This window comes from Cnephaeus nilssonii (genome assembly GCF_951640355.1).
Source record: "Cnephaeus nilssonii genome assembly, chromosome: 20".
Classification (NCBI taxonomy): Eukaryota; Metazoa; Chordata; class Mammalia; order Chiroptera; family Vespertilionidae; genus Cnephaeus; species Cnephaeus nilssonii.
This window is the reverse complement of record NC_137091.1, coordinates 48,358,831-48,385,448: the sequence shown is the minus strand read 5'-3', so window position 1 is coordinate 48,385,448 and position 26,618 is coordinate 48,358,831. Positions and strand designations below refer to the sequence as shown.

The 26,618-nt window shown below is 46.3% G+C and overlaps 1 protein-coding gene across 3 annotated transcripts in view; it reads left to right on the top strand.

Moving 5' to 3' along the window:
- The window catches only part of LOC307116464 (uncharacterized protein), a 204,750-nt gene that overhangs the window by 104,500 nt on the left and 73,632 nt on the right, over positions 1-26,618 (top strand). For all 3 annotated transcript variants that reach the window (XM_079800482.1, XM_079800481.1, XM_079800480.1), the window contains exons 3-4: positions 4,742-4,815; positions 5,727-13,746. In XM_079800482.1, coding sequence (XP_079656608.1) covers positions 4,742-4,815; positions 5,727-7,850 — 2,198 coding nt within the window. In that variant the 3' untranslated portion in view covers positions 7,851-13,746. The remainder of the gene's footprint in view (positions 1-4,741; positions 4,816-5,726; positions 13,747-26,618) is intronic.

Genomic DNA, 26,618 nt, shown 5'->3' with positions numbered 1-26,618 from the left:
GGCTGCATCTTTGTGTTTGTCTCTGTGTATTAGGTAGAGCTGCGCCATCTGCTGGACGTGGGAGCGTGGCTCAAGTAGGCGTTCTGTAGGGCCCAGTGGCCGCCCTCCGAGTCACTCCAGCTAGGTGCTCCAGGCCTGTGCAGTGTGTGGGTTGTGTTTTCTGTCCTGCTGTTGAGCCTTGATTGCTGTTGGCACATTACTGAAGGGATCGACCCCCAGGCAGATTGACTGTGAGGACCTCCTGCAACTTGAGAAGACAAGCAGCAGTGCTGGGGCCAAGCCTCTGTAACTGAACTTGCTGATGTGGTGCTTGTGTCCACCAGTCGCCCCGTGAGTGTGTCTCCCCTGGAGGTTGTCTGGTTGTAATCCAGGGGGGTATGGAGCTGTCTAACAAATGGACTGGCTCTGGGGCCTTCAGGAGGGTGGGCCAAGGTCAGTCACCACCTGTGTCTTCCTGGGGCCACTTGATACGAGCTACAGAGCAAACTGCAAATGGATATTTCTTTTATTCTTCTTAAATATGTTTTTGTTGATTTTAGAGAGAGAGGAAAGGAGAAAGATAGAGAGAAACATCAATGATCAGCTGCCTCCTGCATGACCCTACTGTGCAAGGAGCCTGCAGTCCAGCCATGTGTCCTGACTGGGAATTAGACCAGCAACCTCTTGGTTCATGGGTCAGTGCTCCACCACTGAGCCACACCAGCTGGGCAATGGCTGCTGCTTGTGTTTAGCTTGGAGTTGCCCAGGAGAGGTCCAGCTGTCATCCAAAACTAGTTGCCACCAAAGCCAAGCCTCAAGCCACTTCAGAGTGACTTACGGGGCACATGAAAGCCAAGTGCTGCTTTGAGGGATTTGGGGAAAGTCTGAAGCATGAGGAAAAGAGGCCATTTTTATGGAAAAGCCACTAAACAGCAAAACAGCTGGGGCGGGCCCCCAAGTTGGGTGAGAAGTTCTCCAGGAGTCAGTAGGTCAAAGCTACAGTGTTAACCAGGCTGATGGAGACGCACATGGTGGGCGCTTGCTGGCTTTGTGGGGAGGTCTCAGAAATGAACAATGTGCTCTCAGCACTTTTCTCTGACAGAAAGCTGCCCTTCCAGCTCTGGCTCTGATGACAGACAGACAGCTCAGTTTCTCCCTGTCTGTGCAGCTGATGCCCTGGTGCTAGAGCTCAGTGTCACTGAGTCCATGTGCAAGTCCTTTTGCAGGCCCTTTACGAGGAAATCCTGGCCTAGCAGGTTTGGTTCAGTGGATAGAGTGTCAGTCTGTGGACTGAAAGTCCCCAGTTCGATTCAGGTCAAGGGCACATGCCGGGGTTGCAGGCTCGATTCCCCAGTGAAGGGCGTGCAGAAAGGAGCCGATCCATGATTCTCTCTCATCATTGATGTTTCTATCTCTCCCCCTCTCCCTTCCTCTCTCAAAACAATGAAAATATATTAAAAAATAATAAAATAAACATTAAAGAAAGGAGGAAATCCTGTGACTCCAGCATCCCTCAGTCTCATGCAGCCCCAATGCACACAGGTTTTTGAGTGTTTCCTTTGTTGTGATAGTTCTCCACATTTAGTTCATGGCCTTTGTGGTTTTTGTTTATATCTGAGGGAAGTGCATGATAGGACATTCAAGTATGAGTCAGCCATATGTCTGTCTCCATTAAAGTCATGTGCATGTTGGACTGTATCCCTTACACCGGCCTTGTTCATGACTCACCTTGTTTCTTCCTCTGCTCAGGCTTTGGAGAATGGTTGTTTGTCCTGTGTAGTTACGGACATACACTTAACCTTTTGCACTCGAATGTTGAGTGTGACTCCACACGGTTAGCATTAAATAAAGGAATCGAGAAAAAAGCAAGCGAGTGCAAAGGGTTAATATTTGTTTTTTGTTTTTTTTATATTTTACTAGAGGCCTGGTGCAAAAAATTCGTGCACAGAGGGGAGGTGGGGGGAATGTTCCTCAGCCCAGCCTGCACCCTCTCCAATCTGGGATCCCTCTCAGAATCCAAGACTGCTGGCTCCCAACTGCTCGCCTGCCTGCCTTCCTGATTACCCCTAACCACTTCTGCCTGCCAGCCTGATCACCCTCTAACCACGCCCCTTCCAGCCTGATTGATGCCTAACTGCTCCCCTGCCAGCCTGATTGCCCCTAACTGCTCTCCCCTGCTGGCCTGGTCATCCCTAACTGCCCTCCCCTGCAGAAATGGTCACCCCTAACTGCCCTCCCCTGCAGGCCGGGTCCCCCACAACTGCCCTCCCCTGCAGGCCTGGTCTCCCCCCCCCCCCACTGCTCTCCACTGCAGGCCTGGGTTCCCCCCAACTGCCCTTACCTACAGGCCCGGTCGCCCCCAACTTCCCTCCTGTGCCAGCCTGGTCACCCCTAACTGCCCTCCCCTGCAGGCTTGATCGCCCCCAACTGCCCTCCCTTGAAGGCCTGGTCCCCTCCAACTGCTCTCCCCTCCTGGCCTGATTGCCAACAACTGCCCTCCCTTGCAGGCCTGGTCCCTGACAACTGCCCTCCCCTGCTGGCCTGATGGCCCACAACTGCCCTCTCTTGCAGACCTGGTCTCTCCCAACTGCCCTCTCCTGCTGGCCATCTTGTGGTGGCCATCTTATGTCAACATGGGGGCAGCCATCTTTTATCACATGGGAGCAGCCATCTTGTGTTGGAGTGATGGTCAATTTGCATATTACTCTTTTATTAGATAGGATAGAGGCCTGGTGCACGGGTGGGGGCCAGCTAGTTTGCCCTGAAGGGTGTCCCGTATCAGGGTGGGGGTTCCCCTGGGGCATGGGGCAGCCTGGGCAAGGGGACTGTGGTGGTTTGCAGGCTGGCCACGCCCCCTGGTGACCCAAGCGGAGGCCCTAGTATCTGGGATTTATTTATCTTCTATAATTGAAACTTCGTTGCCTTGAGCAGAGGCCAGGGTCAGCCAGGGCGGGCAGAAAGCTTGGCTTCCTCCATCACCAAGGGCAACCCAAGCCTCCAGCTGGCTCCAGCTCTGTGGCTGCTGTCATATTTGTTGGGTTAATTTGCATACTCACTCCTGATTGGCTTGTGGGTGTGGCTTGTGGGCATAGTGAAGGTACGGTCAATTTGCATGTTTCTCTTTTATTAGATAGGATTGATTTTTTACAGAGAGGAAGGGAGAGGGATAGAGTTAGAAACATCGATGAGAGAGAACCATCTATCAGCTGCCTCCTGCACATGTCCCACTAGGGATTGCCCGCAACCAAGATACATGCCCTTGACCAGAATCCAACCTGGGACCCTTCAGTCCGCAGGCCGACGTTCTATCCACTGAGCCAAACCATCTAGGGTCCCTTCCTATTCCTGGTTGCGCACCTCTAGATGCTTCAATGTGGTGGTCTCCCACTCAGACTTCTATATTGAGCAGGTAATTCCTTGTTGAGTTATAGTTGATTAACTTGTTCTAGTTGCAGGGTGAGAGGCCTGGGTGATCTGTCTAGCCTCCATTTTTCTGACATTGCTCCCCATGTCTTCAACTCTTAATTTCTTATCTGTTATCACCCCTTTTCACTATTCTGTATTTATGTCACTCCACTTGATGTGCAAAGTGGTCGATTTGTTAATATCCCATGTGGGCTTCCCTCTATCAAAATCTTCAATGTACTATGCACAATTTTTGATTCTTCAGCTTGGTCATATCTTTCATTGGTAATTCTGTTATATTTTTATATTGGTGCATTTTTTTAGTTTCCCTTTTATATTTGGTTTATTTCATAGATATTTTTATGTTTGGACCATGTTTTTTAGTTTTTCTCAATGTCTTAATATCTCTTGTTGGGTTTTAGGAATTTAAACTACCAGGCCTTATGAACTTGCTTTTTGTAAGAGAAAGTAAGTAAGAATCACCTGTGATAGAAATCCTGATTTCTGTCAAAATTGTTTGGGGTCAGAGTGTGTGTAAGTTCCAAGTTTAAATAATTTTCTATTTCTTCCCACAACCCAAAATATCTTTTTGTTCTTGATAACTGTCTTCAGTATTGCAGTGTCTGTAGTGTTTGAACAATTACCCACCTCTTTTATTTCTTAAATATTTTTAATTGATTTTGGAGAGGAAGGGAGAGGGAGAGAGAGACAGAAACATCAATGATGAGACAATTATAATTTATTTTTAATAATTTTTTATTGTTTGTTATTATTACATATGTCCGCCAGAGAGAATTATTGATCAGCTTCCTCCTGCACACCCCTCACTGGGGATTGAACCCATAACCCACGCATGTGCCCTGACCAGGAATGGAACTGTGATGCCCTGGTTCATAGGTTGAGGCACAGCCACTGAACCATGTGTTCCAGGCACCCACTTTTTCTCTTTAGCAGCCATTACAATGCATTTACCACGTACCAGTAATGCCATTAGGTTAGCAGTCTGTATCATATAAAACAGAAACATGTTCTTCAAGATTCTGCAAAACCACAAGATCATTGAACACACACAGTACCCTCATGTCTATCTCCTCAGAGAAGAAACTGGGAAGTGGGAGTTTGCTTGTAGTACTGCCACTGTTTGCTAGGGTGTTTTCAAGTATTGGTGGCAAATGTAAGCATTTTTTTAACTCTCTTTGATGTGACTTTTCCTCATTGTACCTTTCTTGGTCTTTCTGTGAACATTTAACTTTCTTTTGGGGTACTCAAAAATGTCATTTGGTCAGTAATTTCTGGTAAGTTCAGTGTACATTTCCCTGGGTGTCATACCTGTGAAACTTTATTTCATATCTTTCAGGTATCTTATCTGAAGACAACGGGGCCATTTTGCAAAAGCCAAAAATAAGAGATGTATTCCCTAAAATATTACTGGTAAGATATGAAAGGTATGGCTTTGATAATGTACATTTAGTGAAAACCTTGGAATTTGAGGAGGCGTGTAAGATGAGAAGAAAGTATGTTTACATAGACAGAAGTAACCTGGTACAGTTATTCATAATAAAATCATTGTCACTTTATGAGGTCAAAGGTATTACACATTTGGTAATACTCCCAACTTAAATTAATTATATTTTAAACTAATGTGTTTCTAAATGTGAAGACCAAATCAATGTTTTTAATATTATACATTGTTGGCATGAAAATACTGAAAATCTATGCACTTACATAATCTATGCTGTAAGTATAAGAATTATTACAGCTGAAACCGGTTTGGCTCAGTGGATAGAGCGTCGGCCTGCAGACTGAAAGGTCCCAGGTTCGATTCCAGTCAAGGGCATGTACCTTGGTTGCGGGCACATCCCCAGTAGGAGGTGTGCAGGAGACAGCTGATCAATGTTTCTCTCTCATCAATGTTTCTAACTCTCTATCCTTCTCCCTTCCTCTCTGTAAAAAAATCAGTAAAATATATTAAATATAAATATAAATATATATATGTTTGTGTGTGTGTTTGTGTGTGTGTGTGTGTGTGTGTGTTTATCGATTTAAGAGAGTACAGGAGAAGACAGAGAGAGAAATATCAATGATGAGAGAGAATCATTGGCTGGTTGCCTGTTGCTCACCCCCCACTGGGGATCAAGGCCAAGCTCAGGCTTGTGCCCTGACCAGGAGATTCACGGTTTGTTACTCAATCCCTGAGTCACACCAGCGTGGAAGGAGTGTTGTTGTTGTTTTTATATACCATCATGTTTTCATAGTTGTCACAGAATAGTTATTTGAAAGATTACATGTTTAATGAATTTATAGCTGTCACTAAAGGCCTTTCCATCTTCCATGATTACCAGAATACATGCAATGAAAACAGAAGTTACCAATGCAAGGAGCACTGGAAAAATTTTAACCAAGAATCAAATTCTAATATACTTCAGAAAATTCAACTTCCAGAGAACCATTATAAGGGTGGAAAAGTCTTTGACCAAATGTCAAATCAAAGTATACTTCAGTTTATTCATTCTGTGGCAAAAACAAACAAACGAAGAAAATGTGACAAACCTTTGAAACAATCTTCAAATCATACCGAACGAGATAATATTCATAACAGAGAGAAAGTTTACAAATTTAATCCGTGTGTGAGACTCTTCAGTCAAATACTCAATCTAAATAAATTTAAAAAAATCCGAACTGGCGAAAAATATAAATGTAAAGAATGTGGTAAAACATTTAATTTCCTTTCAAATATTCGTGAACATGAGAGAATTCATACTGGAGAGAAGCCTTATAAATGTGGAGAGTGTGGCAAAGCCTTCAGGACGTCCTCAATCCTTAATCAACATCAGAGAGTTCATACTGGCGAGAAGCCTTATAAATGTAAAAGATGTGTCAAAGCCTTCAGTATGGCATCAGCACTTAATATTCATCAGAGAGTACATACTGGAGAGAAGCCATATAAATGTGGAGAATGTGGCAAAGCCTACACTACGGCATCAGCTCTTACTATTCATCAGAGAGTGCATACTGGAGAGAAGCCCTATAAATGCGGAGAATGTGGCAAAGACTTCAGTAATGCATCTAAGTTTGCTTATCATCAGAGAGTGCATACTGGAGAGAAGCCTTATAAATGTGCAGAATGTGGCAAAGCCTTCAGTATCGCATCAGCACTTACTATTCATCAGAGAGTGCATACTGGAGAGAAGCCCTATAAATGTGGGGAATGTGGCAAAGCCTACACTACAGCATCACACTTAGCTTATCATCAGAGAGTGCATACTGGAGAGAATCCCTATAAATGTAGAGAATGTGGCAAAGCCTTCAGTAATGCATCAAAGTTTGCTTATCATCAGAGAGTGCATACTGGAGAGAAGCCCTATAAATGCGGAGAATGTGGCAAAGCCTTCAGTGGTGCATCAGGCTTTGCTTATCATAAGAGAGTGCATACTGGAGAGAAGCCTTATAAATGTAGTGAATGTGGCAAAGCCTTCAGTGACTCCTCACACCTTAATCAACATCAGAAACTTCATACTGGAGAGAAGCCCTATAAATGCGGAGAATGTGGCAAAGCCTTCAGTGGTGCATCAGGCTTTGCTCATCATAAGAGAGTGCATACTGGAGAGAAGCCTTATAAATGTAGTGAATGTGGCCAAGCCTTCAGCGTCTCCTCACACCTTAATCGACATCAGAAACTTCATACTGGAGAGAAGCCTTATAAATGTAGAGAATGTGGCAAAGCCTTCAACAGGTCCTCAAACCTTACTGTACATCAAAGGGTTCATACTGGAGAGAAGCCTTATGAATGTAGAGAATGTGGCAAAGCCTTCAGTCAGGCATCAAACTTTGCTGATCATCAGAGAGTGCATACTGGAGAGAAGCCCTATAAATGCAGAGAATGTGGCAAAGCCTTCAGTGGTGCATCAGGCTTTGCTCATCATAAGAGAGTGCATACTGGAGAGAAGCCTTATAAATGTAGTGAATGTGTCAAAGCCTTCAGTGGCCCCTCACTCCTTAATCGACATCAGAAACTTCATAGTGGAGAGAAGCCTTATAAATGTAGAGAATGTGGCAAAGCCTTCAACAGGTCCTCAATCCTTACTGTACATCAAAGGGTTCATACTGGAGAGAAGCCTTATGAATGTAGACAGTGTGGCAAAGCCTTTCCCAGATCCTCATCCCTTACTGATCATCAGAGGATGCATACTGGAGAGAAGCCCTATAAATGTGGTGAATGTGGCAAAGCCTTCAGCATCTCCTCACACTTTAATCGACATCAGAAACTTCATACTGGAGAGAAGCCTTATAAATGTAGAGAATGTGGCAAAGCCTTCAGCGTCTCCTCACACCTTAATCGACATCAGAAACTTCATACTGGAGAGAAGCCTTATAAATGTAGTGAATGTGGCAAAGCCTTCAAAAGGTCCTCAATCCTTACTTATCATCAGAGAGTTCATACTGGAGAGAAGCCGTTTAAATGTTGAAAATATGGCAAAGCTTTCAACAGGTCCTCGTCCCTTACTGTACACAGAGGGTTCATACTGGAGAGAAGCCCTATGAATGTAGACAGTGTGGCCTTAATCAGTGAGCTAAATTTTGGAGCACTAATTATGCTAGTGGTCTCAGAGGAGTAACCTCTCAAATCTGAGCAAATACATAGAGGAACCCCACCCATTTTATATCTTTCCAGCCCTTTGTCTCCCAAATAAGGGTTTTTCTGGACCTTCTGCAGAGTATGAAGAGCTCTATGTAAGTTATTTTTGCAGGCAGCTTGTAAACTTGAGCACAGTACATTCCAGACAACTAACAGATACCTGGTATGGGAGTAGTTAGAGTGTCCCACAAAGTCAGATAGTTGAACTTATTTTCCCAATTTAAGCAAGCAAATACTTACAGAAGCCAAAATAGCAGGGTTAAAATGTCAAACAGCAGATTTATTTTTTACAGAATAGAGATTATGGTAGCAAGATGGAGTTCCTATGCATCATTAGCCTGGGTCAAGTTGCGATTGTCCGCTGCTTACCTGGTTGCAAAACTTGTGTCCCTTAGTGTTTAGGAGAAAAATAGCAAAGACACAAGGCAGCACAGATTCTTGGAGACCAGGAAGCAGCTAGCGAGGAGTAGCAGTCACCTGGGTCTCCCGGTTCTGGTTTAAAGCAGTTCATTTGCACGAGGAAATCCTGATGGTCACTGCAGGCGTTGAAACACTCCCTGCTGTGCCTCCCACAGCGGTGAGTCCACATCCATGGGGGGTGCCCCACACCCAGCCTGCTTCCCCGCCCAGATGGAGGGTCGGTTGGAGGAAACTCCCTGTGATGTCTCTGCTTTCGGGCCTTCACACACCGCCTGCTGTGTGGAGGGCTTTTTGCTGCAAGTCCTTCCAGGACAGCCCTCCCACCCCACGAGGTTTAAAGTCTCCGGAGACGACTAGAGTGGAGTCCAACCCTTTGCGTGCCTTTCCCCACATCTCTGCTCCAGGCCCTTAGAGTCCCGATGGTTCCCCAACATGGGGATCTGCAGACCCTTCTGCCACTCACCCATTTAATAAGGGCCCAGAAGGGAGCATTTCAGAACTTGCCTCTGGTGTGTTATCCGTTTGCTTCAAATAGTTCAAATTCCTCCTTTCCCCAAAAATAATGAGCCTAGATTCCCAGGAAGAGCAGTCTTCATGGGGTGGGACTTACTGGGAAAGAATATGGTGTCCCCAGAACAGGTCACCTGCCCGCAGCGAGGGGCTTTATGGGAGCGGTGACTACGAGGGGACAGGGAACCAGGCTGGAGGGGTTAGGAAAGGGAATGAGAGACATGTGGGAGGGAGACAGGGTCAGTGAGGGGGCCCCATAGGGGATGCAGCAGGGAGTAGACAGTGACAATACGAATGAGAGGGTAACTTGGGAAAGTATAAGGAGGAGGAGGAAAGTGGGGAAGAAGGGAGAAGAGCGGGGAGACCCAGAGAGATGAAGGGGAGCTAATAAGGAGAGGGGTCCAAGTGAGCAGAAGTGGGAGCAACAAAGGAAAAGAGAGCCCTAACCAGTTAGGCTCAGTGGATAGAGCGTCGGCCTGCGGACTGAAGGGTCCCAGGTTTGATTCTGCTCAAGGGCATGTACTTTAGTTGTGGGCACATCCCCAGTGGGAGGTGTGCAAGAGGCAGCTGATCGATGTTTCTCTCCCATTGATGTTTCTGACTTTATCCCTCTCCCTTCCTCTCTGTAAAAAAATCAATAAAATATATATATTTTAAAAACAATTGCTCAGAAATAGAAAACCAAAGCAGGTAAAAAAATATTACCATTTAAAAAAAAAAACACAAAAAAACTTTGTGGCCCTAACTCGTTTGGCTCAGTGGATAGAGCGTCGACCTGCGGACTCAAGGGTCCTAGGTTCCATTCTGCTCAAGGGCATGTACCTTGGTTGTGGGCACATCCCCAGTAGGGGGGTGTGCAAGAGGCAGCTGATTGATGTTTCTCTCTCATCGATGTTTCTTTTTTATTTCTTCTTTTTTTTATTAAGGTATTGTATGTGTACATATCTTCCCATTCTCATTGATGTTTCTAACTCTCTATCCCTCTCCCTTTCTCTCTGTAAAAATTAATAAAATACATTAAATAAGTAAGTAAATAAAAATAAACTTTGTGATTGTTCTCAGAAGGAACATATAATGAAATTGAAATGGCATTTAGATATAATTGACTTAAGTACATTATATTATGATTTGAACATGGTTGTTTCTTTGTTGGTTTGTTTTTTGTTTTCATGTCCTTTTTTTATTGACTTCAGAGAAGAAGGGAGAGGGAGAGATAGAAACATCAATGATAATGTTTCCTGCTGCACTCCCCACACTGGGGATTGAGCCCACAACCCAGGTATGTGACCTTGACTGGAATGGAATTGATAGATCCTCCCTTCCCCCAATTGATGGACTGAGAATGACCTAAACTCCACCTGCAGCCCGAACATTCCTGAGCACCTAACCAGGCACCTTATATGGACTATACATTGCACCACCAATCAGCACCTGCCAAATACCCTAAGCCCCTGATTCCTAAGTCCCTAGGTGCCTAATCATGTGCCTTACATGAAACCACCAATCAGCGTGTGCTGAGTGCCCTAAGCCCCGTCCCCTCCTTTCCTCCCCTCAAAAGGCGCTTTCACCCCGGCACACCCTCTCTTTTCCCCTCTGGAAGGCAGCCGGCAGGGTCATTTCCTCCAATAAAGCCTGTATCTTCGTATCCAGGTTCTCTGGCCCTCTGTTTCATCTTTCATCTTGGTTCCGACCCTGGGTGAACGTGGAAGATCCTTGGATTGGGCGCCGAGCTTCTTTTTTTTTTTTTTTTAAATATATTTCTTACTGATTTTGGAGAGGGAGAGAGAGAAACATCAAGGATGAGAGAGGATCATGGATTGTCTGCCTCCTGCACACCCCCTACTGGGGATGGAGCCCGCAACCCAGGCATGTGCCCCTGACCAGAATTGAACCCGGGACTCTTCAGTCCGCAGGCCAACGCTCTATCCACTGAGCCAAACTGGCTAGGACGGGACCCGAGCTTCTGACTCCTGCTCTGGCCTGGTGCACGAATTTGTGCACAGGTGGGGACCCTTGACCTGGCTGGGGATTGAGGACTATGCGGGGAGGGCTGGCCAGCCAGGGGAGAGGGGCCACAGGAGGTTGGTCAGCCAACGGGAGGGTGTGGGCTGCAGAAGGTGGTCCCACCGGCAGGGGGTTAGGTGGTAGAGGCCCAGAGGTTGATTATACTTATCTAGGCTAAACATAATACTCTGTTCCTGACCTACTGTAAATTAGAGGTTTCTAAAGAGGTCATATCTTTAAAGTAAATAAAGATTTATAAAATTCGCCCTAGCTGGTTTGCCTCAGGATAGAGCGTCGGCCTGCAGACTAAAGGGTCCCAGGTTTGAATCTCACCAAGGGCATATGTCCAGGTTGTGGGCTTGATCCCCCTCAGTAGGGGGCATGCAGGAGGCAGCCAATCAGTGATTCTCATTGATGTTTCTATCTAGCTCTCTCCCTTCCTCTCTGAAATCAATAAAAAATAGTAAAAAAAGATTTATAAAATGCAAATGAATACGTGTATTCATGAAAATATTGGAAAATAATCAAAATAAAATGTGATGGGACTATGTAAACTCACAATAGTTATTTTTCTTATAACTGTTTTAAATATTGTTGATTTTTAAATTGTACTGCTTTCCAAATATAAGGGAAACTAACAGGAGACATTCTACATTAATGTCCATGTCCATTAACTGGGTTATAGGGATTACTAAAGTTAAAAAAAAAATTATAATTTAAAAATGCACTCCCAGGAGAAACCAAGATGGCGGCATAAGGTAAACACCTAACTGTTGCCTACCACAACAATTTTGAAACTACAACTGGAAAACAGAGCGCACACTGTCCAGAACTACCAGAAAGCTGGCAGAGCGGAAAACCTACAACTAGAGAAAAACAGAGGGGGACGCTGAGCCTCAGGAGCTGTGGAGGTGCGGAGATCCGTGAGCGCGGAAAGGGCTGGCGGCTGAATACACGGCTGGCTTGCTCGCAGCGCGCGGAGAGGGAGGGCAGCAGACGCTGCATGGTTAGCTTTCTCGTTTGGGAGAAAAACAAAACCTCCCGACTGCACTGAAATCTAGCTGTGGTCGGGGAGAAACTGGTCTGTTTGGCAGCGGGCGAGGCTCGAAAGCTGCCTTCTCTCAGAGGCGTGCAGCCATTGATTGGGGCACGGAGAAACCGGCCCTCTTAGGGCGGCGCAGATGGAAACCAAGTTTGTCTGCGCCATTCTGAGACTCCACCCCATCCAAGTTGAGCACAGCCCTCCCAGTGGCTGGATTTCTCGTTTGGGAGAAAAACAAAACCTCCGGTCTGCATTGAAATCCAGCCCCAGCTGGGGAGAAACTGGTCTGTTAGGCAGCGGGAGAGGCTCGAAAGCTGCCTTCTCTCAGAGGCACGCAGCCATTAATTTGGGCACGGAGAAACCGCCCCTCTTAGGGCGGAGCAGACGGGAAACCAAAGCTTGTCTGCACCACCCTGAGACTCCGCCCCATCCAAGCTGAGCACAGAAGCTCTCCCAGCGGAGACACTGCTGATCCTCACAGCCAACTGGCTTGGAGATCAATTCCCACCAGTGATACCAACAATCCCTACCACTCTGAACTCCAGTTTCTGGGGACACGAGGGGGACCCAGACGCCTACGGGACTCTCGGCCATCGGTCGGAGAGTGAGAGTGACTTTTCTGTAGGTGTGGACGACACCAGATTTCAACCACTCTCATAAGGGACACATTCAAGAGGCAGACTCAGTGAGCACCAAAGCCCTACTGTGTCTCCAGCACAGCAATTCTTCCGTTATAGACACAGCAGGTCCTCACAACCAATTGGACCGGAGGTCAATTCCTCCCAGTGTACCAACAGCAATCAGGGCTTTTAACTACACCAAGACTTTCCACTCAGCCCACAAAGGGGAGTACCAAGAGTGACCACCTAGGGTGATTGGGGAAGCTGAGCTACCGGCCCCTATAGGTCACTGACCACACAAAGCCACTCCATCAACACAAGGAGGCAGCCAAAATGTGGAGACATCGAAGTATGTCACAAGTAGGAGAGATAGATGAAAGCAAACTAATGGACGACTCAGTGTTCAGAACCATATTTATAAGGTTACTCAAGAATCTTCTAAAAACCGCTGAGAAACTTGAAGAGACCTTCAAGGACCTAAATGAGAATACCAAAAAAATGGAAAAGGACCAGTCAGAAATTACGCATACACTGTCTGAAATAAAGAATATACAGAGTAGACCACAGCACCCGAAGAGTCAAACCAAAGATCTGGAATATGAGGAAGAAAAAAACACCCAACCAGAGAGGCGGAAAGAAAGAAGAATCCAAAAGTGTGAGGATAGCATAAGGAGCCTCCGGGATGGCTTTAAGCGTACCAATATCGGAATTTTTGGGGTGCCAGAAGAGAGAGAGCAAGATACTGAAAACCTATTTGAAGAATTAATGACAGAAAACTTCCCCCACCTGGTGAAAGAAATAGACTTACAGGTTCAGGAAGTGCAAAGAGCACCACACCAAGACACATCATAATTAAAATGCCAAGGGCAAAAGACAAAGAGAGAATCTTACAAGCAGCAAGAGAGAAACAGTTAGTTACCTACAAGGGAGCACCCATACGACTGTCAGCTGAGTTCTCAACAGAAACTATGCAGGCCAGAGGGGAATGGCAAGAAATATTCAAAGTGATGAATAGCAAGAACCTACAACCAAGACTACTCTACCCAGCAAAGTTATCATTCAGAATTGAAGGGCAGATAAAGAGCTTCACAGATAAGAAAAAGCTAAAGGAGTTCATCACCACCAAACCAGTATTATATGAAATGCTGAAAGGTATTCTTTAAAAAGAGGAAAAAGAAGAAAAAAGTAAAGATAAAAATTATGAACAACAAATACATATCTATCAACAAGTGATTCTAAAAATCAAGTGAATTCAAAATCTGAGGAACAGAATAAACTGGTGAACATAATAGAATCAGAGGCATAGAATGGGAGTGGATTGATAATTCTCAGGGGAAATGGGTGTCTGTGTGGGGGGTATGGGAAGAGACTGGACAAAAATCATACACCTATGGATAAGGACAACGGGGGGGGGGGGGGAGGGAACCGGGTGATGGGGAGATATGGGGGGAAAAAGGAGAAACAATTGTAATAATCTGAACAATAAAGATTTATTTTAAAAAAAAGACACCTTGTTGGAGACCAGGTGTAAGCTGACAGAGTCCTTGCACCCGAAGGGACCGACAAGAATTAGTCCCTTCCCACACAGTGTCCCCTGACTTGTTTTGATCTAACTTGTTTTGATGGTACATTCCTATTGTCAGCAGATGAGTAGATAAGAGAGGCCTTTCATAGCTTATCAAAAGTCTGTAAATATTTACCGAGAACTTGGCCTCCTGACTTCTCTTAGAGATTAAGAAGAACAGAGAGTACATTCCTCTTTGTTGACCTCCTATTCAGTATTTGTGTATAAAAGGCATTATATAGTCAATAAAGCTAGGTGCAGTTGGTGGATGACTACCTGCAGACTCCTCCCGACCCCGTTGTCCTGTCTCTTTTCTCAATTCCCACCTCCCTACTCAGCCCGGTTCAACCTGTCAGGCTGGTCCCTGACAACACCTCACCCTGAAGCCTTCCAGCCGACATTGTCTAATAGTGGCTTTCCCCCCCCCCCCATACACCCCTTAGAAGTCACAATGGGTACCAAGGTAGGTTTCCAAGCAGATGATTACCCTCTGATGAATGGCTCAATTATTAGTGGCTTTTTTTTATTAGATTAATGCTTGAAAGTGTTCATTAGATTCAATTCACTTCACATTAACATGTAAAAAAGTACATTTTCTGAGCATACTCAAGGACCTAAAGAGCCAAAGACTCAAGTCCTCCCAGGATCCCCAGTGTGGGGCTTGCAGGAGGCAGCTAATGAGTGATTCTCGCTCATCACTGTTTCTATTCCTCCCTCTCTGAAATCAATAAAAATATTAAAAAAATAGCCAACAACCACTACTTCCTCATTAGTGAACTCAGTAGGGAGCCTCAGAATTGAGGGGCACAGGCCTCCTGGATCTTACTAGAATGGTCATAATGGGACTCGTGGCAAAGGCAGTAATTAACACCAAAATTTCCTGCATTGGCAATGGGCACACAGCCAAGACGCATGCCAAAGAAACCAAAACCCAGCAAGATGGCCCGGCTGGCATGGCTCCGTGGTTTGAGTGTGGACCTGTGAACCAGGAGGTCATGGTTAGATTTCTGGTCAGGGCACGTGCCCAGGTTGCTGCCAGAGCCCCAGGATCCCCAGTGTGGGGCTTGCGGGAGGCAGCTAACCAACGATTCTCTCTCTTCACTGTTTCTATTCCTCCCGCCCTGAAATCAATAAAAGTAAATATAAAAGCCTATCAGGATGACGCATTCCGGTTTCTGCACTAGTTCTAGATAGTGATGTGGATCCCTCAGGAGGGACGTGTCCATGGCGGCTTCCCGGTCAACGTCCTCCTGGGTCCCGTGGCGCACCGTCAGCGGTTTGCCTCCGCCGGAAGGCCCTGCTCTCGCCTTCCGGGATGACGGGTAACTTAACTCCATGCTGGACCTGGCCAGCACGTCGGCAGAGGCGCTCATGCTGGAGACAGACAGACAGACGATATTCCTGGCGATGTACGCGGCGGCCACCGGTGGTTGCAGTTACCAGAACAGGAGAAGCCCTTCCTGGCCTCGCGTCTCTCCTTGGGAGGCTGTACTATCTACAACGTCAGCGCGGCCGCCATCTGTGTGGGAATAACGGACAGAGCAGGGACGTGGAGGCCCACGAGGCGCCCGCCACCGCGCGGGACGTGGCCGACAGGACCGGCGCGAACGGACCCTAGCGGGCGGCGGCCGAGGACAGGGCGACAGCCGCTCCTCCCAGGAGCATTTCTTTACCCGAAAAAGAAACTTGGGAAGCTCAGACCCTTCCCAGCCGGCTTCCCACGGAGGTTCAGGTTGCGTTCGTTGCGGCTACTGCGCATGCCCAGCCTCTTGGCCCTGCCCTAAAGCTCCCCTCAGGCCACGCCCCCGCCGGGTGGGGGTTTTTTCTTTTGCTGCAAACCCAGCGGAAGCCTGACTGAGGAGAGGTCCCGCCTCTGCGCGGGGTTTCCTTTGGCTGGCTCCCGGGCTTGCGCCTGCGTGGCTCCTCTCTAGGCCCCTAACTGAACTCCACGCAGGCCACGCCCCTTCACACTTTTTTTTTTTTCACCTGCAAGTGGTAGCTGCGCAAGCGCGGCCTCTCCGAAGCCCCGCCCCTCGCGCGAGCCCGGCCCCGGGGACGTCCCTTCCCCTCCACCGCCATCTTGTAGGAGCTCGGAGGCTGGGAGAGACGGCGAAGGTCGCACTGCGGAGCGTGAGTTGGTCTTTCTCGTTCTGCGTCTCAGAACCGTCCGCTTCCCGCAGGCGGCCCCGCCCTCGGCGTCCAGGTAGGCGTCCTCCTCAGAGGCCGGGCTCTTCCCCTTGGGGTTTAAAATGGCTCCTAGGCTGCTCCCTGCCCTCAGCGGTCGGTCTCTGTGTAACCGTCTTTCCAAGCGTTTCCCTTTTTGTCCTTTAGCGACCTTGCCCCCCCCCCCCCCGGGGCCATTGAAGGCTCCGCGAGGTGGGTCCGCTCCCTCCAGGCCTTGGAGCGTCTTCTCCCCTAATCGCCGCGTCCTCCCCTGGGTCCTAGGATTCGGACGACCCCACCGCTGGCCTGAGACCCCTCTCTGCCCCAGCCCCGGGGTCCTCCTCCAGCCCAGTGTCTCGGCTTCTCAGCTTTCCCCGTGGTGTCGCCTGACACCTGAAGGGGAGTGTCAGCTCTGCAAAGGTTCCTACCGGCGGGGGGGGGGGGGGGGGTGCGCGCGCGAGCAAGATGTGAAGAAAAGGGTGGGAAACTCACTGCCTCTGACTGCTGTTTACTGCCCCCGAGTCCCTCCCGTGGCGGTAAGGAGCAGACACCGTCTTTTCCACGTGGTGAGATCGATCCTGTGTCTGGTTGTGGCGCAGGAAAGGGGGTATGTTGATAAACCGCATTCTTTCATCTTACCATATTCACTGCTGAGCACTCTTGTTGCCTGAGGCAGAAGCCCAGAAGAGGAGGAGGAAGAAAGGGTTCAGCTGTGGCTGTTTCTCAGGTAAAGTCATGTTCTCAGTTGGTTGTGTCTGTCCTTCCTGAAATGCCCTTTGACTTGCTGATATTCTCTGACGGAATTGTCCCGTCTGACATTTGTTTGTTCACGCTCAACCTGGGCCTTCCCTCAGTCCCTCCCATCTTTACTTAAATTCCATCTCACCATGATCCAGTGACATCTGTTTTTTTAATCAACCAGGATAAAGGAACATGCCGATAGCTCAGCTGGTGTTGCTCCGCAGTGGAGCATCGACCCAGGAACCAAGAGGTCACATGCTTGGGTCTGGGCTTGGTTCCCGGTAGGGGGCGTGCAGGATGATGTTTCTCTCTCATTGATGTTTCTCTCTCTCTCTCAAAATCAATTTTAAAAATATATATTTTTTAAAAGAACATGCGCATAAAAGTCACATAATATGCACAAATATTTGGTAAGTTCCGGTGAAGAGACCAATAAGCAAGAATATTTCTGTGTTGATAATACATTTGAAGCTAAGCGAGTGAATCAGTGGCCTCAAAACCTTCACCATTGGGAATGGAAAAGAAAGTTGACAACAGACATCATTGACGCGGGGTGTTTCATGCCATTATCAATTTTACAATAGGAAATCAACAGAAATGTCTGACAGTGAGAGATTCTTTAGATCATTTTTATCACATCCATTTTTTGGAGGTTACGTTATTACCCTGTGGATTAGGTTCTTTGAGACCGAGAAGTCTTTATGTTTGATGCAGTTTGGGTTTATTTCAGGCAGTTTCCTATGTGCCAGTGCTTTAAGCATCTGTGTTAATAAGCTTTTCAGTCTAAAAAGGTGAAGCCTCTAACGTTCTATTTGAAGAACGTTTGGCCTCTCCTGGATCCCTTTTCTTGCTTCCAAATGAATTCTAGTTTTGTTTTTTAATGCAAAAACAGATTTATTTGTACACACACCAGTGAAGGAAGGCAGTCTTCTGTCAAATGGAGATTAAGATTCTTAAGTAGCTGATTTTGAGATCTACTACAATGGGACGACTTGGTTTGCTGCCTTCAGTTGTTCTGTTTACCTAACACTTCAGCAGGCTTTTTTTTTTTAAAATATATTTTATTGGTTTTTTAAAGAGGAAAGGAGAGGGATAGAGAGTCAGAAACATCGATGAGAGAGAAGCATCGATCAGCTGCCTCCTGCACAACTCCTACTAGGGATATGCCCGCAACTAAGGTACATGCCCTTGACCGGAATCGAACCTGGGACCCTTTAGTCCTCGGGCCAACGCTCTATCCACTGAGCCAAACCGGTTTCGGCTCAGCAGGCTTTTTCAATGGGGCTTCCTCCTCCTGGGCCTGATTTTCTGACTCCGTATGATATACTAGCTAGTGTTGCAGGTACTTTGTGTGACTCTTCAGTTCATCCAGGCACTTTCCCATGAAGTATAAGACATCATATTCATTGTTGGCAGAAGCTATGGTCTTCAGGTTTGGCAGGAGCTTGCTTACTTGTTCTCCAATTCCAGGGCAGACTCTAGATCTTGTGTGCCAGTTCATTTCCCCAGTTATCTATCTCAGGCCTCTTAATCATCGGAAGGCAGATATTACTCCCACATCCTCTTAGGTATCTCAAGAATTGCTTTCCATGTTCCCTCTTCACCTCAGCTTGGTCTTCAAATAATGCAGCAAAACAAGGTTCTCCAAGGCCTTCAATGTAATAACAGGCCATAGATAAATGAGCATCACTGATGTGCAGCTCGTAAGATGCCATGTGATTAATAGCAACCCTACACTCTTCAGAGAGTGGGTGCATGGCTGCCATCAGCTTTGGGGGTCACCAGGCATAAACAGTGTTCTAGTTTTTGGTGTTTTTATTTCTGCCAAACTGCCCTTGTAATGTGTGTGTGTGTGTGTGTGTGTGTGTGTGTGTGTGTGTGTGGTTAATTCTCACCCTGAGGATATTTTTCCATTGATTTTTAGATAGAATAAAAGAAAGGAGGGAGGAGAGGAGAGAGAGAAACCTCAATGTGAGAGAGACACATTAATTGGTTGCCTCTTGCACCAGTCTGGGGATCAAGAACCTGCAACTCAGGCATTGTGCTCTTGATGGAGAATTGAACCCAAGACTCTCGGGCCAACTCTCTAACCATTGAGCACATGGGTCAGAGCTGACTTGATAATATTTTTAAATATATTTTTATTGATTTCAGAGAGGAAGGGAGAGGGAGAAAGAAACATTAATGATGAGGGAGAATCATCGATTGGCTGCCTCCTGCATGTCCCCTACTGGGGATCGAGCCCGCAACCCGGGCATGTGCCCTGACAGGTAATCAAACCCTGACCTCCTGTGAGGTCAACCAATGAGCCACAATGGTCAGGCTAAATCACATATTTTTATGTCAAGTTTATTTGCTGCAGTTTTTCCATTTTCTTCCTGAGCTATTTCGTTACCATCATTATTCTATGGTCTTTAACCTTTTGCACTCGGATGTCAAGTGTGACTCGACACGGTTAGCATCGGTAGCAGGAATCAAGAAAAAAGCAAGCGAGTGCAAAGGGTTAATGGGTCATTTCTCTGTTTGGGCATTTGTGGATATGAAATAATGCTCTTTAAAAAAAATATTTGAACCCTGATCAGGTGGCTGAACTGGTTGGAGCACCATCTCATACACTGAAAAGTTGCTGCTTTGATTCCTGGTCAAGGCATATATGTAGGTTTTGGGTGTGATCCCTGGTTGGGGCATCTAAGAGAGACAACTGGTCATTGTTTTTTCTCACATCAATGTTTCTCTCTCTTTTCCTAAAATCAATAAGCAGATCCTCGGGTGGGGACTAAAAACAAGTATTTGACACTTCAGTATTGAGCAGGCTGAATGTAGAGATCTCTTGTTTTCCAATAGGTAGCACTGAGGGACATGTTTTATTTTCCCTTGCTTGCACTGCTGAGACTTCTGTTGGGTGCTGTTGCCTTGGCTGTGGAAAACGCCCAGTATTCCCTAGGGGGGTGGGAATGCCCACTGTTTCCAGGTCACCCGTGTCTAATGGTAGCATCTTCATGGGGGAATGTTGTCGCCCCGCAAGATCCCAGTGCTGCCTCCTGCCACTAGGTGCTGCCATTAGTGCTGTTCTCCCTGAGGTGTCCCAGCGACTCTATTGGGTTCTCTTGTCATGGGTTGTGTCAGGGAGAGGTTGGTTCTGCATTTATGGTCTTGTTTTTTCCCAGTGATGGCAGCTGGCAGACCTCAGCTGTTAACACCTCTTTATCTCTACACCGTCACTGGATTTAGCCACTGTGTGCACCTGCCAGTCAGGGAGAAATATTTTTGCTCCACTGGTCCTCAGAGTGGCTAAGAGTGTACACTGTTATTCCACACACTTCCCCTGCTGCAGCATGTGCAGGGTCCTCTGGGAGCTCTAGGATTGTGAGGGGAGGGGTTCCATGTCAGTACTTTTGTTTTCTGCTTGGTATTGCTGGCTGCTAGACCAGAGCTGCCACACATCTGGGTACCATTTCTGCTCCTATCTCTGGTTTCACCTGCAGTGACCACTCAGGCAGGGCTATTGCTTCTAACTTTTTGCTCTTAGGGGATGCAAGTGTGTGCCCAGTGCCGTGACTCCTCTTCTAAGGGCCATGATGGCTCTATTTGTGGCATCTGTCTCTCTTCTTTGCTCATCCCTGTTCTTTTGTGTGTTCTTCCTGCATTTGGGAGCCCTGAGATTGCGCATCCATGTTTATAATGGTTATAGCTTCCTGTTGAATTCACACTTTTATCATATAATATCCTTTTTGTGATATAACAGTTCTTTAAAAAATAATGTTTTTACTAGAGGCTCGGTGCACGAAATTCGTGCACGTGGGGGGGGGGTCCCTCAGCCCAGCCTGCACCCTCTCCAATCTGGGACCCCTAGAGGGATGTCCGACTACCCGTTTAGGCCCGATCCCGCCAGGATCGGGCCTAAACGGGCAGTCGGACATCCCTCTCACAATCCAGGACTGCTGGCTCCCAACTGCTCGCCTGCCTGCCTTTCTGATTGCCCCTAACCGCTTCTGCCTGCCAGCCTGATCACCCCCTAACCACTCCCCTGCCAGCCTGATTGATGCCTAACTGCTCCCCTGCCAGCCTGTTTGCCCCTAACTGCCCTCCCCTGCAGGCCTAGTCACCCCTAACTGCCCTCCCCTGCAGGCCTGGTCCTCCCCAACTTCCCTCCTCTGCTGGCCTGGTCACCCCTAACTGCCCTCCCCTGCAGGCTTGATTGCCCCCAACTGCCCTCCCTTGCAGGTCTTGCCCCTCCCAATTGCCCTCCCCTGCTGGCCTGATCGCCCACAACTGCCCTCCCTTGTAGGCCTGGTCCCTCCCAACTGCCCTCCCCTGCTGGCCATCTTGTGTCCACATGGGGGCAGGATCTTTGACCACATGGGCGCAGCCATCTTATGTGTTGGAGTGATGGTCAATCTGCATATCACTCTTTTATTAGATAGGATAGAGGCCTGGTGCATAGGTCAGGGCCAGCTGGTTTGCCCTGAAGGGTGTCCCGGATCAGAGTGGGAGTTCCCTTGGGGTGTGGGGCAGCCTGGGTGAGGGGCCTGTGGTGGTTTGCAGGCCGCCATGCCCCCTGGTCACCCAAGCAGAGGCCCTGGTATCTGGGATTTATTTATATTCTACAATTGAAACTTTGTAGCCTGGAGTGGAGCAAAGCCTCCTGCTTGTTCTGTGACAGCAGCCATTTCTGTTGGGATTTATGTGTCTCCTATAATTGAAACTTTTTTTAAAAATATATTTTATTGATTTTTTACAGAGAGGAAGAGAGAGGGATAGAGAGTTAGAAACATCGATGATAGAGAAACATCGATCAGCTGCCTCTTGCACACCCCCTACTGGGGATGTGCCCGCAACCAAGGTACATGCCCTTGACCGGAATCGAACCTGGGACCTTTCAGTCCGCAGGCCGACGCTCTATCCACTGAGCCAAACCAGTTTTGGCTAATTGAAACTTTTTTTGCCTGGAGCGGAGGCCAAGGCAGGCCACGGCTTCAGAAGCTTGGCTTTCTCCATCGCCGGGGGCAACCCTAGCCTCCTGCTCTCTCCAGCTCCGTGGCTGCCACCATTTCTGTTTGGATTTATTTATCTTCTATCATTGAAACTTTGTAGCCTTGAGTGGAAGCCTAGGCCAGCAAGGGCTGGCGGAAAGCTTAGCTTCCTCCATTGCCAGGGAAACCCAAGTCTCCATCCTGCTCTCTGTGGCTGCAGCATCTTGGTTGGGTTTATTTGCATATTTTCTCCTGATTGGCTGGTGGGCGTGGCTTGAGGTGTAGTAGAGGTGTGGTCAATTTGCATATTACTCTTTTATTATATAGGATTGGCGTTAGAGAGGAAAGGAGAAGGGTAGAGAGTTAGAAATATCAATGAGAGAGAAAAACATCAAGCCTACAACACAGGCATGTGCTCCCAACTGGGAATCAATCCATTGACCCCCTGGTTCACAGGTCAGAGCTCAGTCACTGACCCACACTGGCCAGGCTGTTGTGACATTTTAAACCATACTGTGTATTTGTCTGGTATTAGTATGGCCAGCCATACCCTTGAATCAATTGAGACGTTTTTCTTCCTTGTGGAAGTTTCAGCTGTTTACACTTAAAATAATTACTGAACTGGATGGACTACTACAACCATTTCAGAATTATTTTCTCTACATTTTGAAGCTTTTTTGGTCTTACCTTTCCTCTTATTTTGTTCCATTGTGTTTCTGAGGTTTGGGGGCGGAGGGGATAACAACATGATCTGATTTCTTTTTTTGCAATCTTTTTTTGTGTGTGTGTTTTCTATATTGTGGTTACCATCAGTGTAACTTAAGACATTGTAAAATTATAACAATATATTTTGAATTCTTGGTAGGTAACTAATATATCTCTATTATTTAATATTGGTGTCGTTTTTAAGTTGACTTTTAATAAAATACAAGGAGGGAGGGCAGAGGGAATACAGCAGGTGGTTGAAGTTGTCCCAGAGGCTTCTTAAACTATCTTAATATTTTTGGATTATTTTTTCTTTTTGTTCTTCTGATTGGATTTTTTTTCCTTCCCCATATTTCAAATCATTGATTTGATTCTCAGAACCCTCCACTGTTGAATCCCTATAAATTATTCTTTATTTAAGTTAGTGTATGCTTAATTTCTGACTGGTCCTTTTTGATGTTTTTGACATTCTCAGTAAGATCTTTGAAAGTCCCACTAATTCCCTTGAAGCTCTCATGAAGATCCTGGAGTAACCTTATAACCTTACCCAGTAGTTTTTCTTCCATTTGTTTCATTTGTGACATGTTTGTCTCCCACATTTTGGCTGCTTCCCTGTTTTAGTTTCTATGTATTAGATAAAGCTGCTATGTCTCCTGGAGTTGGTAGAGTGGCCTAATATAGTAGGTGTCCTGTAGGGCCTGCCTAGTGGCTCAGCCTCCCCAGTCACCTGGGCTGGGCACTCCTAGGTATGCCCCTGTGTGGGCTGTGTGCACAGTCTGGTAGTTGAGCCTTGATTGCTGTTGGTATCACTGGGAGGAATTGGCCGCCAGGCCAGTTGGCTGTGAGGACCAGCTGCGACTATGGTGGGCGAGCTGTGCAGGAAGAGCTAGTGCAAACAGCTTGGGAGGGGTTGCATATTGTATGGGGCAGGGTCTCAGGGGATCACCCAGGTGGAGAAAACAATTTGAACCAGGTTGATGGGGATTCGGACATGGCTGCCAGTCAGCCCTGTAATAGGGTAGGCCCCAGCACAGGAATAATGATCCTTGTGAGCACACCTATCTGGGAGAAAGCGGCCCCCAAATTCCTGCCCCAATGCCAGACACTTCAGTTCCCCATATTTTCTCATATAGGGGTGGATTCCAAGTAAGTTTGTGCACTGGCCCTTAAAGGGGACACCTGGGTTCCCAGCAGCCTCAATCCCTGCTGGTTTTTACAGCCCCAAATTAGGGGACTTTTCTTCCCAGCTCTGAGACCCTGGGGTGGGGCTGGGACCGGCTTGCTCTTCACCGGCAGCCTCGGCAGGGACAGTCTCCCTCCCAATAAAAAACAGCATGGGTGGGTGTCAGACCATCCCGTTCTGCGCCTCCGGCGCTCCTACCAGTCTCAGTGTGCTTGCTTCTCTAGTTTTAGGACTCCCACTCAGCCAGCTTTCAGGTGGTTCTGAATGATTGTTATGTCTTTTGGTTGTACTTTTGATGTGGTTGTGGGAGGCATCAAATATCTACGTTTACCTATGCCGCTATCTTGGTCCTCCCAGATCTCTATTACCAGTATTTTAAAGCAAATTTGGGGAGATTTATTATATTTTCCTGGCTTATTTATATGCCATGTTTTCTTATTTATATGCTTTGTGGTCTTTGTTTAGATTTGGGTGAAGAAACAGCCACCATGCCAGGCTTTATGAATTTGCTTTGAAGATACCATCTTCAAACTAGGAGTTTTCTCACAATATTTCCATGGTATGTCAGGGAGAATTTGCATTTATTGGAGGCAAATATAAGCATCTTATCTTTCTTCTTTGAATTGATTCTTGTCTTACTTTCCTTGGACTGCTGTGGTTTAATTACGCTTCATAAAATGCTGTTGGGTCAGTAACTGTCACGAAGTTCACTTCTCCATTGAGGAGCAAAGTTTTGTTGCTTCCTATTTCTGCCATGTTGCTGAAGTCCTATAATCAGTATTAATTTTGTACATTAGAATTTAAAGTATATTCACCTTTGTGTAGTGTGGGATAATTCATTTGGTATCTTTCAATTATGTCTCCTGAGGATTCCCAAGACTTATTTCTAAAGCCAACCATAAAAGAATCATTCCAGAAAGTGCTACTGGTAAGATATGGAAGGTGTGATTTTGAGAGTGTACACCTCATGAAAGACTGGGAATATTAATAGGACTGTGAAGGGCAGAAAGGATGTTATGATGAACATAATCAAACTGGATCAATTACTCAATTTTTTATTTTATTTTTTGCAAAAGAGATCAAAGAAAACCATCACTTTACAGCAGTTGGGTTTGTAGAAAATGTGTTGTTTTTTTATAATATATATTTTTTGGTTTCAGAGAGGAAGGGAGAGGGAGAGAGAAAAACATAAGTGATGCGAGAGAATCATTGATCAGCTGCCTCCTGTACGTCCCCTATTGGGGATCAAGCCCACAACCCAGGCATGTGCCTTTGACCAGAATCGAACCCGGGATCCTTCAGTCCGCAGGCCGATGCTCTATCCACTGAGTGAAACCAGCCAAGGCAACAATGTGTTTCTTTTAGTAAAATTTGTTTGAGAGAATGTTCATTAAAATTTTTTTCTTTATCCGATACAGTGACAATTTCAGTAGAAGAAGCATGTGAAAGCGATTCAAGTGGAGTTAGTTTTCCTAAAAAACTTCGTAGAGTCATTCTTTTCTCCTCATCAGAGGATGAGGATTTTTTTATTTTGTTTTTAAATGTATTTTATTGATTTTTTACAGAGAGGAAGGGAGAGAGATAAAGCGTTAGAAACATCGATGAGAGAGAAACAAAGATCAGCTGTCTCCTGCACGCTCCCTCCTGGGGGTGTGCCCGCAACCAAGGTACATGCCCTTGATCGGAATCGAACCTGGGACCTTTCAGTCCACAGGCCGACGCTCTAGCCACTGAGCCAAACCGGTCAGAGCAAAAATTACTTTTTTGTTTGAGGTAAACTTAAACTGAAGGACCAAACGTTTTCCTAAATATGGGTGCCTAATAATTCTATAACACTTACCAAGGGAGTACATTGGAGCATGATGGGTCAACACTTCTGAAAATAAAAGCACAAATTTGAAAAAGGTGAAAACATAGGACACAGTCCCAGGCAGCTTTGGACTGAAGAAGACAGAATTATAAAATGACAGTGATGAAATCAGGTAAGTAGTGAACACAATATTATATACCTAAAACCTATATAATTTTACTAACTAATGTCACCCCAATTAATTCAGTAAAGAGGAATAACAAGTGTAGAATCCCATATTCTATTCTAACATTTCAATTTGGAAAGTCCCAGAAATAAAACTTTTTGGTTGTTGCTATTAATCCTCACCCAAGGATATTTTCTCATTGATTTCTCTAGAGCAGGGGTCCTCAAACTTTATAAACAGGGGACCAGTTCACTGTCCCTCAGACCGTTGGAGGGCTGGACTATAGTTTAAAAAAAAAAAAAAAAACTATGAACAAATTCCTATGCACACTGCACATCTTATTTTGAAGTAAAAAAACAAAATGGCAAAAACATCCACATGAGGCCTGCGGGCCGTAGTTTGAGGACGCCTGCTCTAGAGAGTGGAAGGGAGGCAAGGAGAGAGTGAGAGAGAAATATTGATGTGAGATGGGAGAGACATATCTATTGGTTGCCTACCACATGCACACCGACAGGAGCTAACCTGTAACAGAGGTAGGTGTCCTTGACCGAGAATCGAACCTGCCACCTATAGTGGTGCCCAGACACTTTTTAAAATATATATATTTTATTGATTTTTTACAGAGAGGAAGGGAGAGGGACAGAGAGCTAGAAACATCGATGAGACACATCGATGAGAAACATCGACCAGCTGCCTC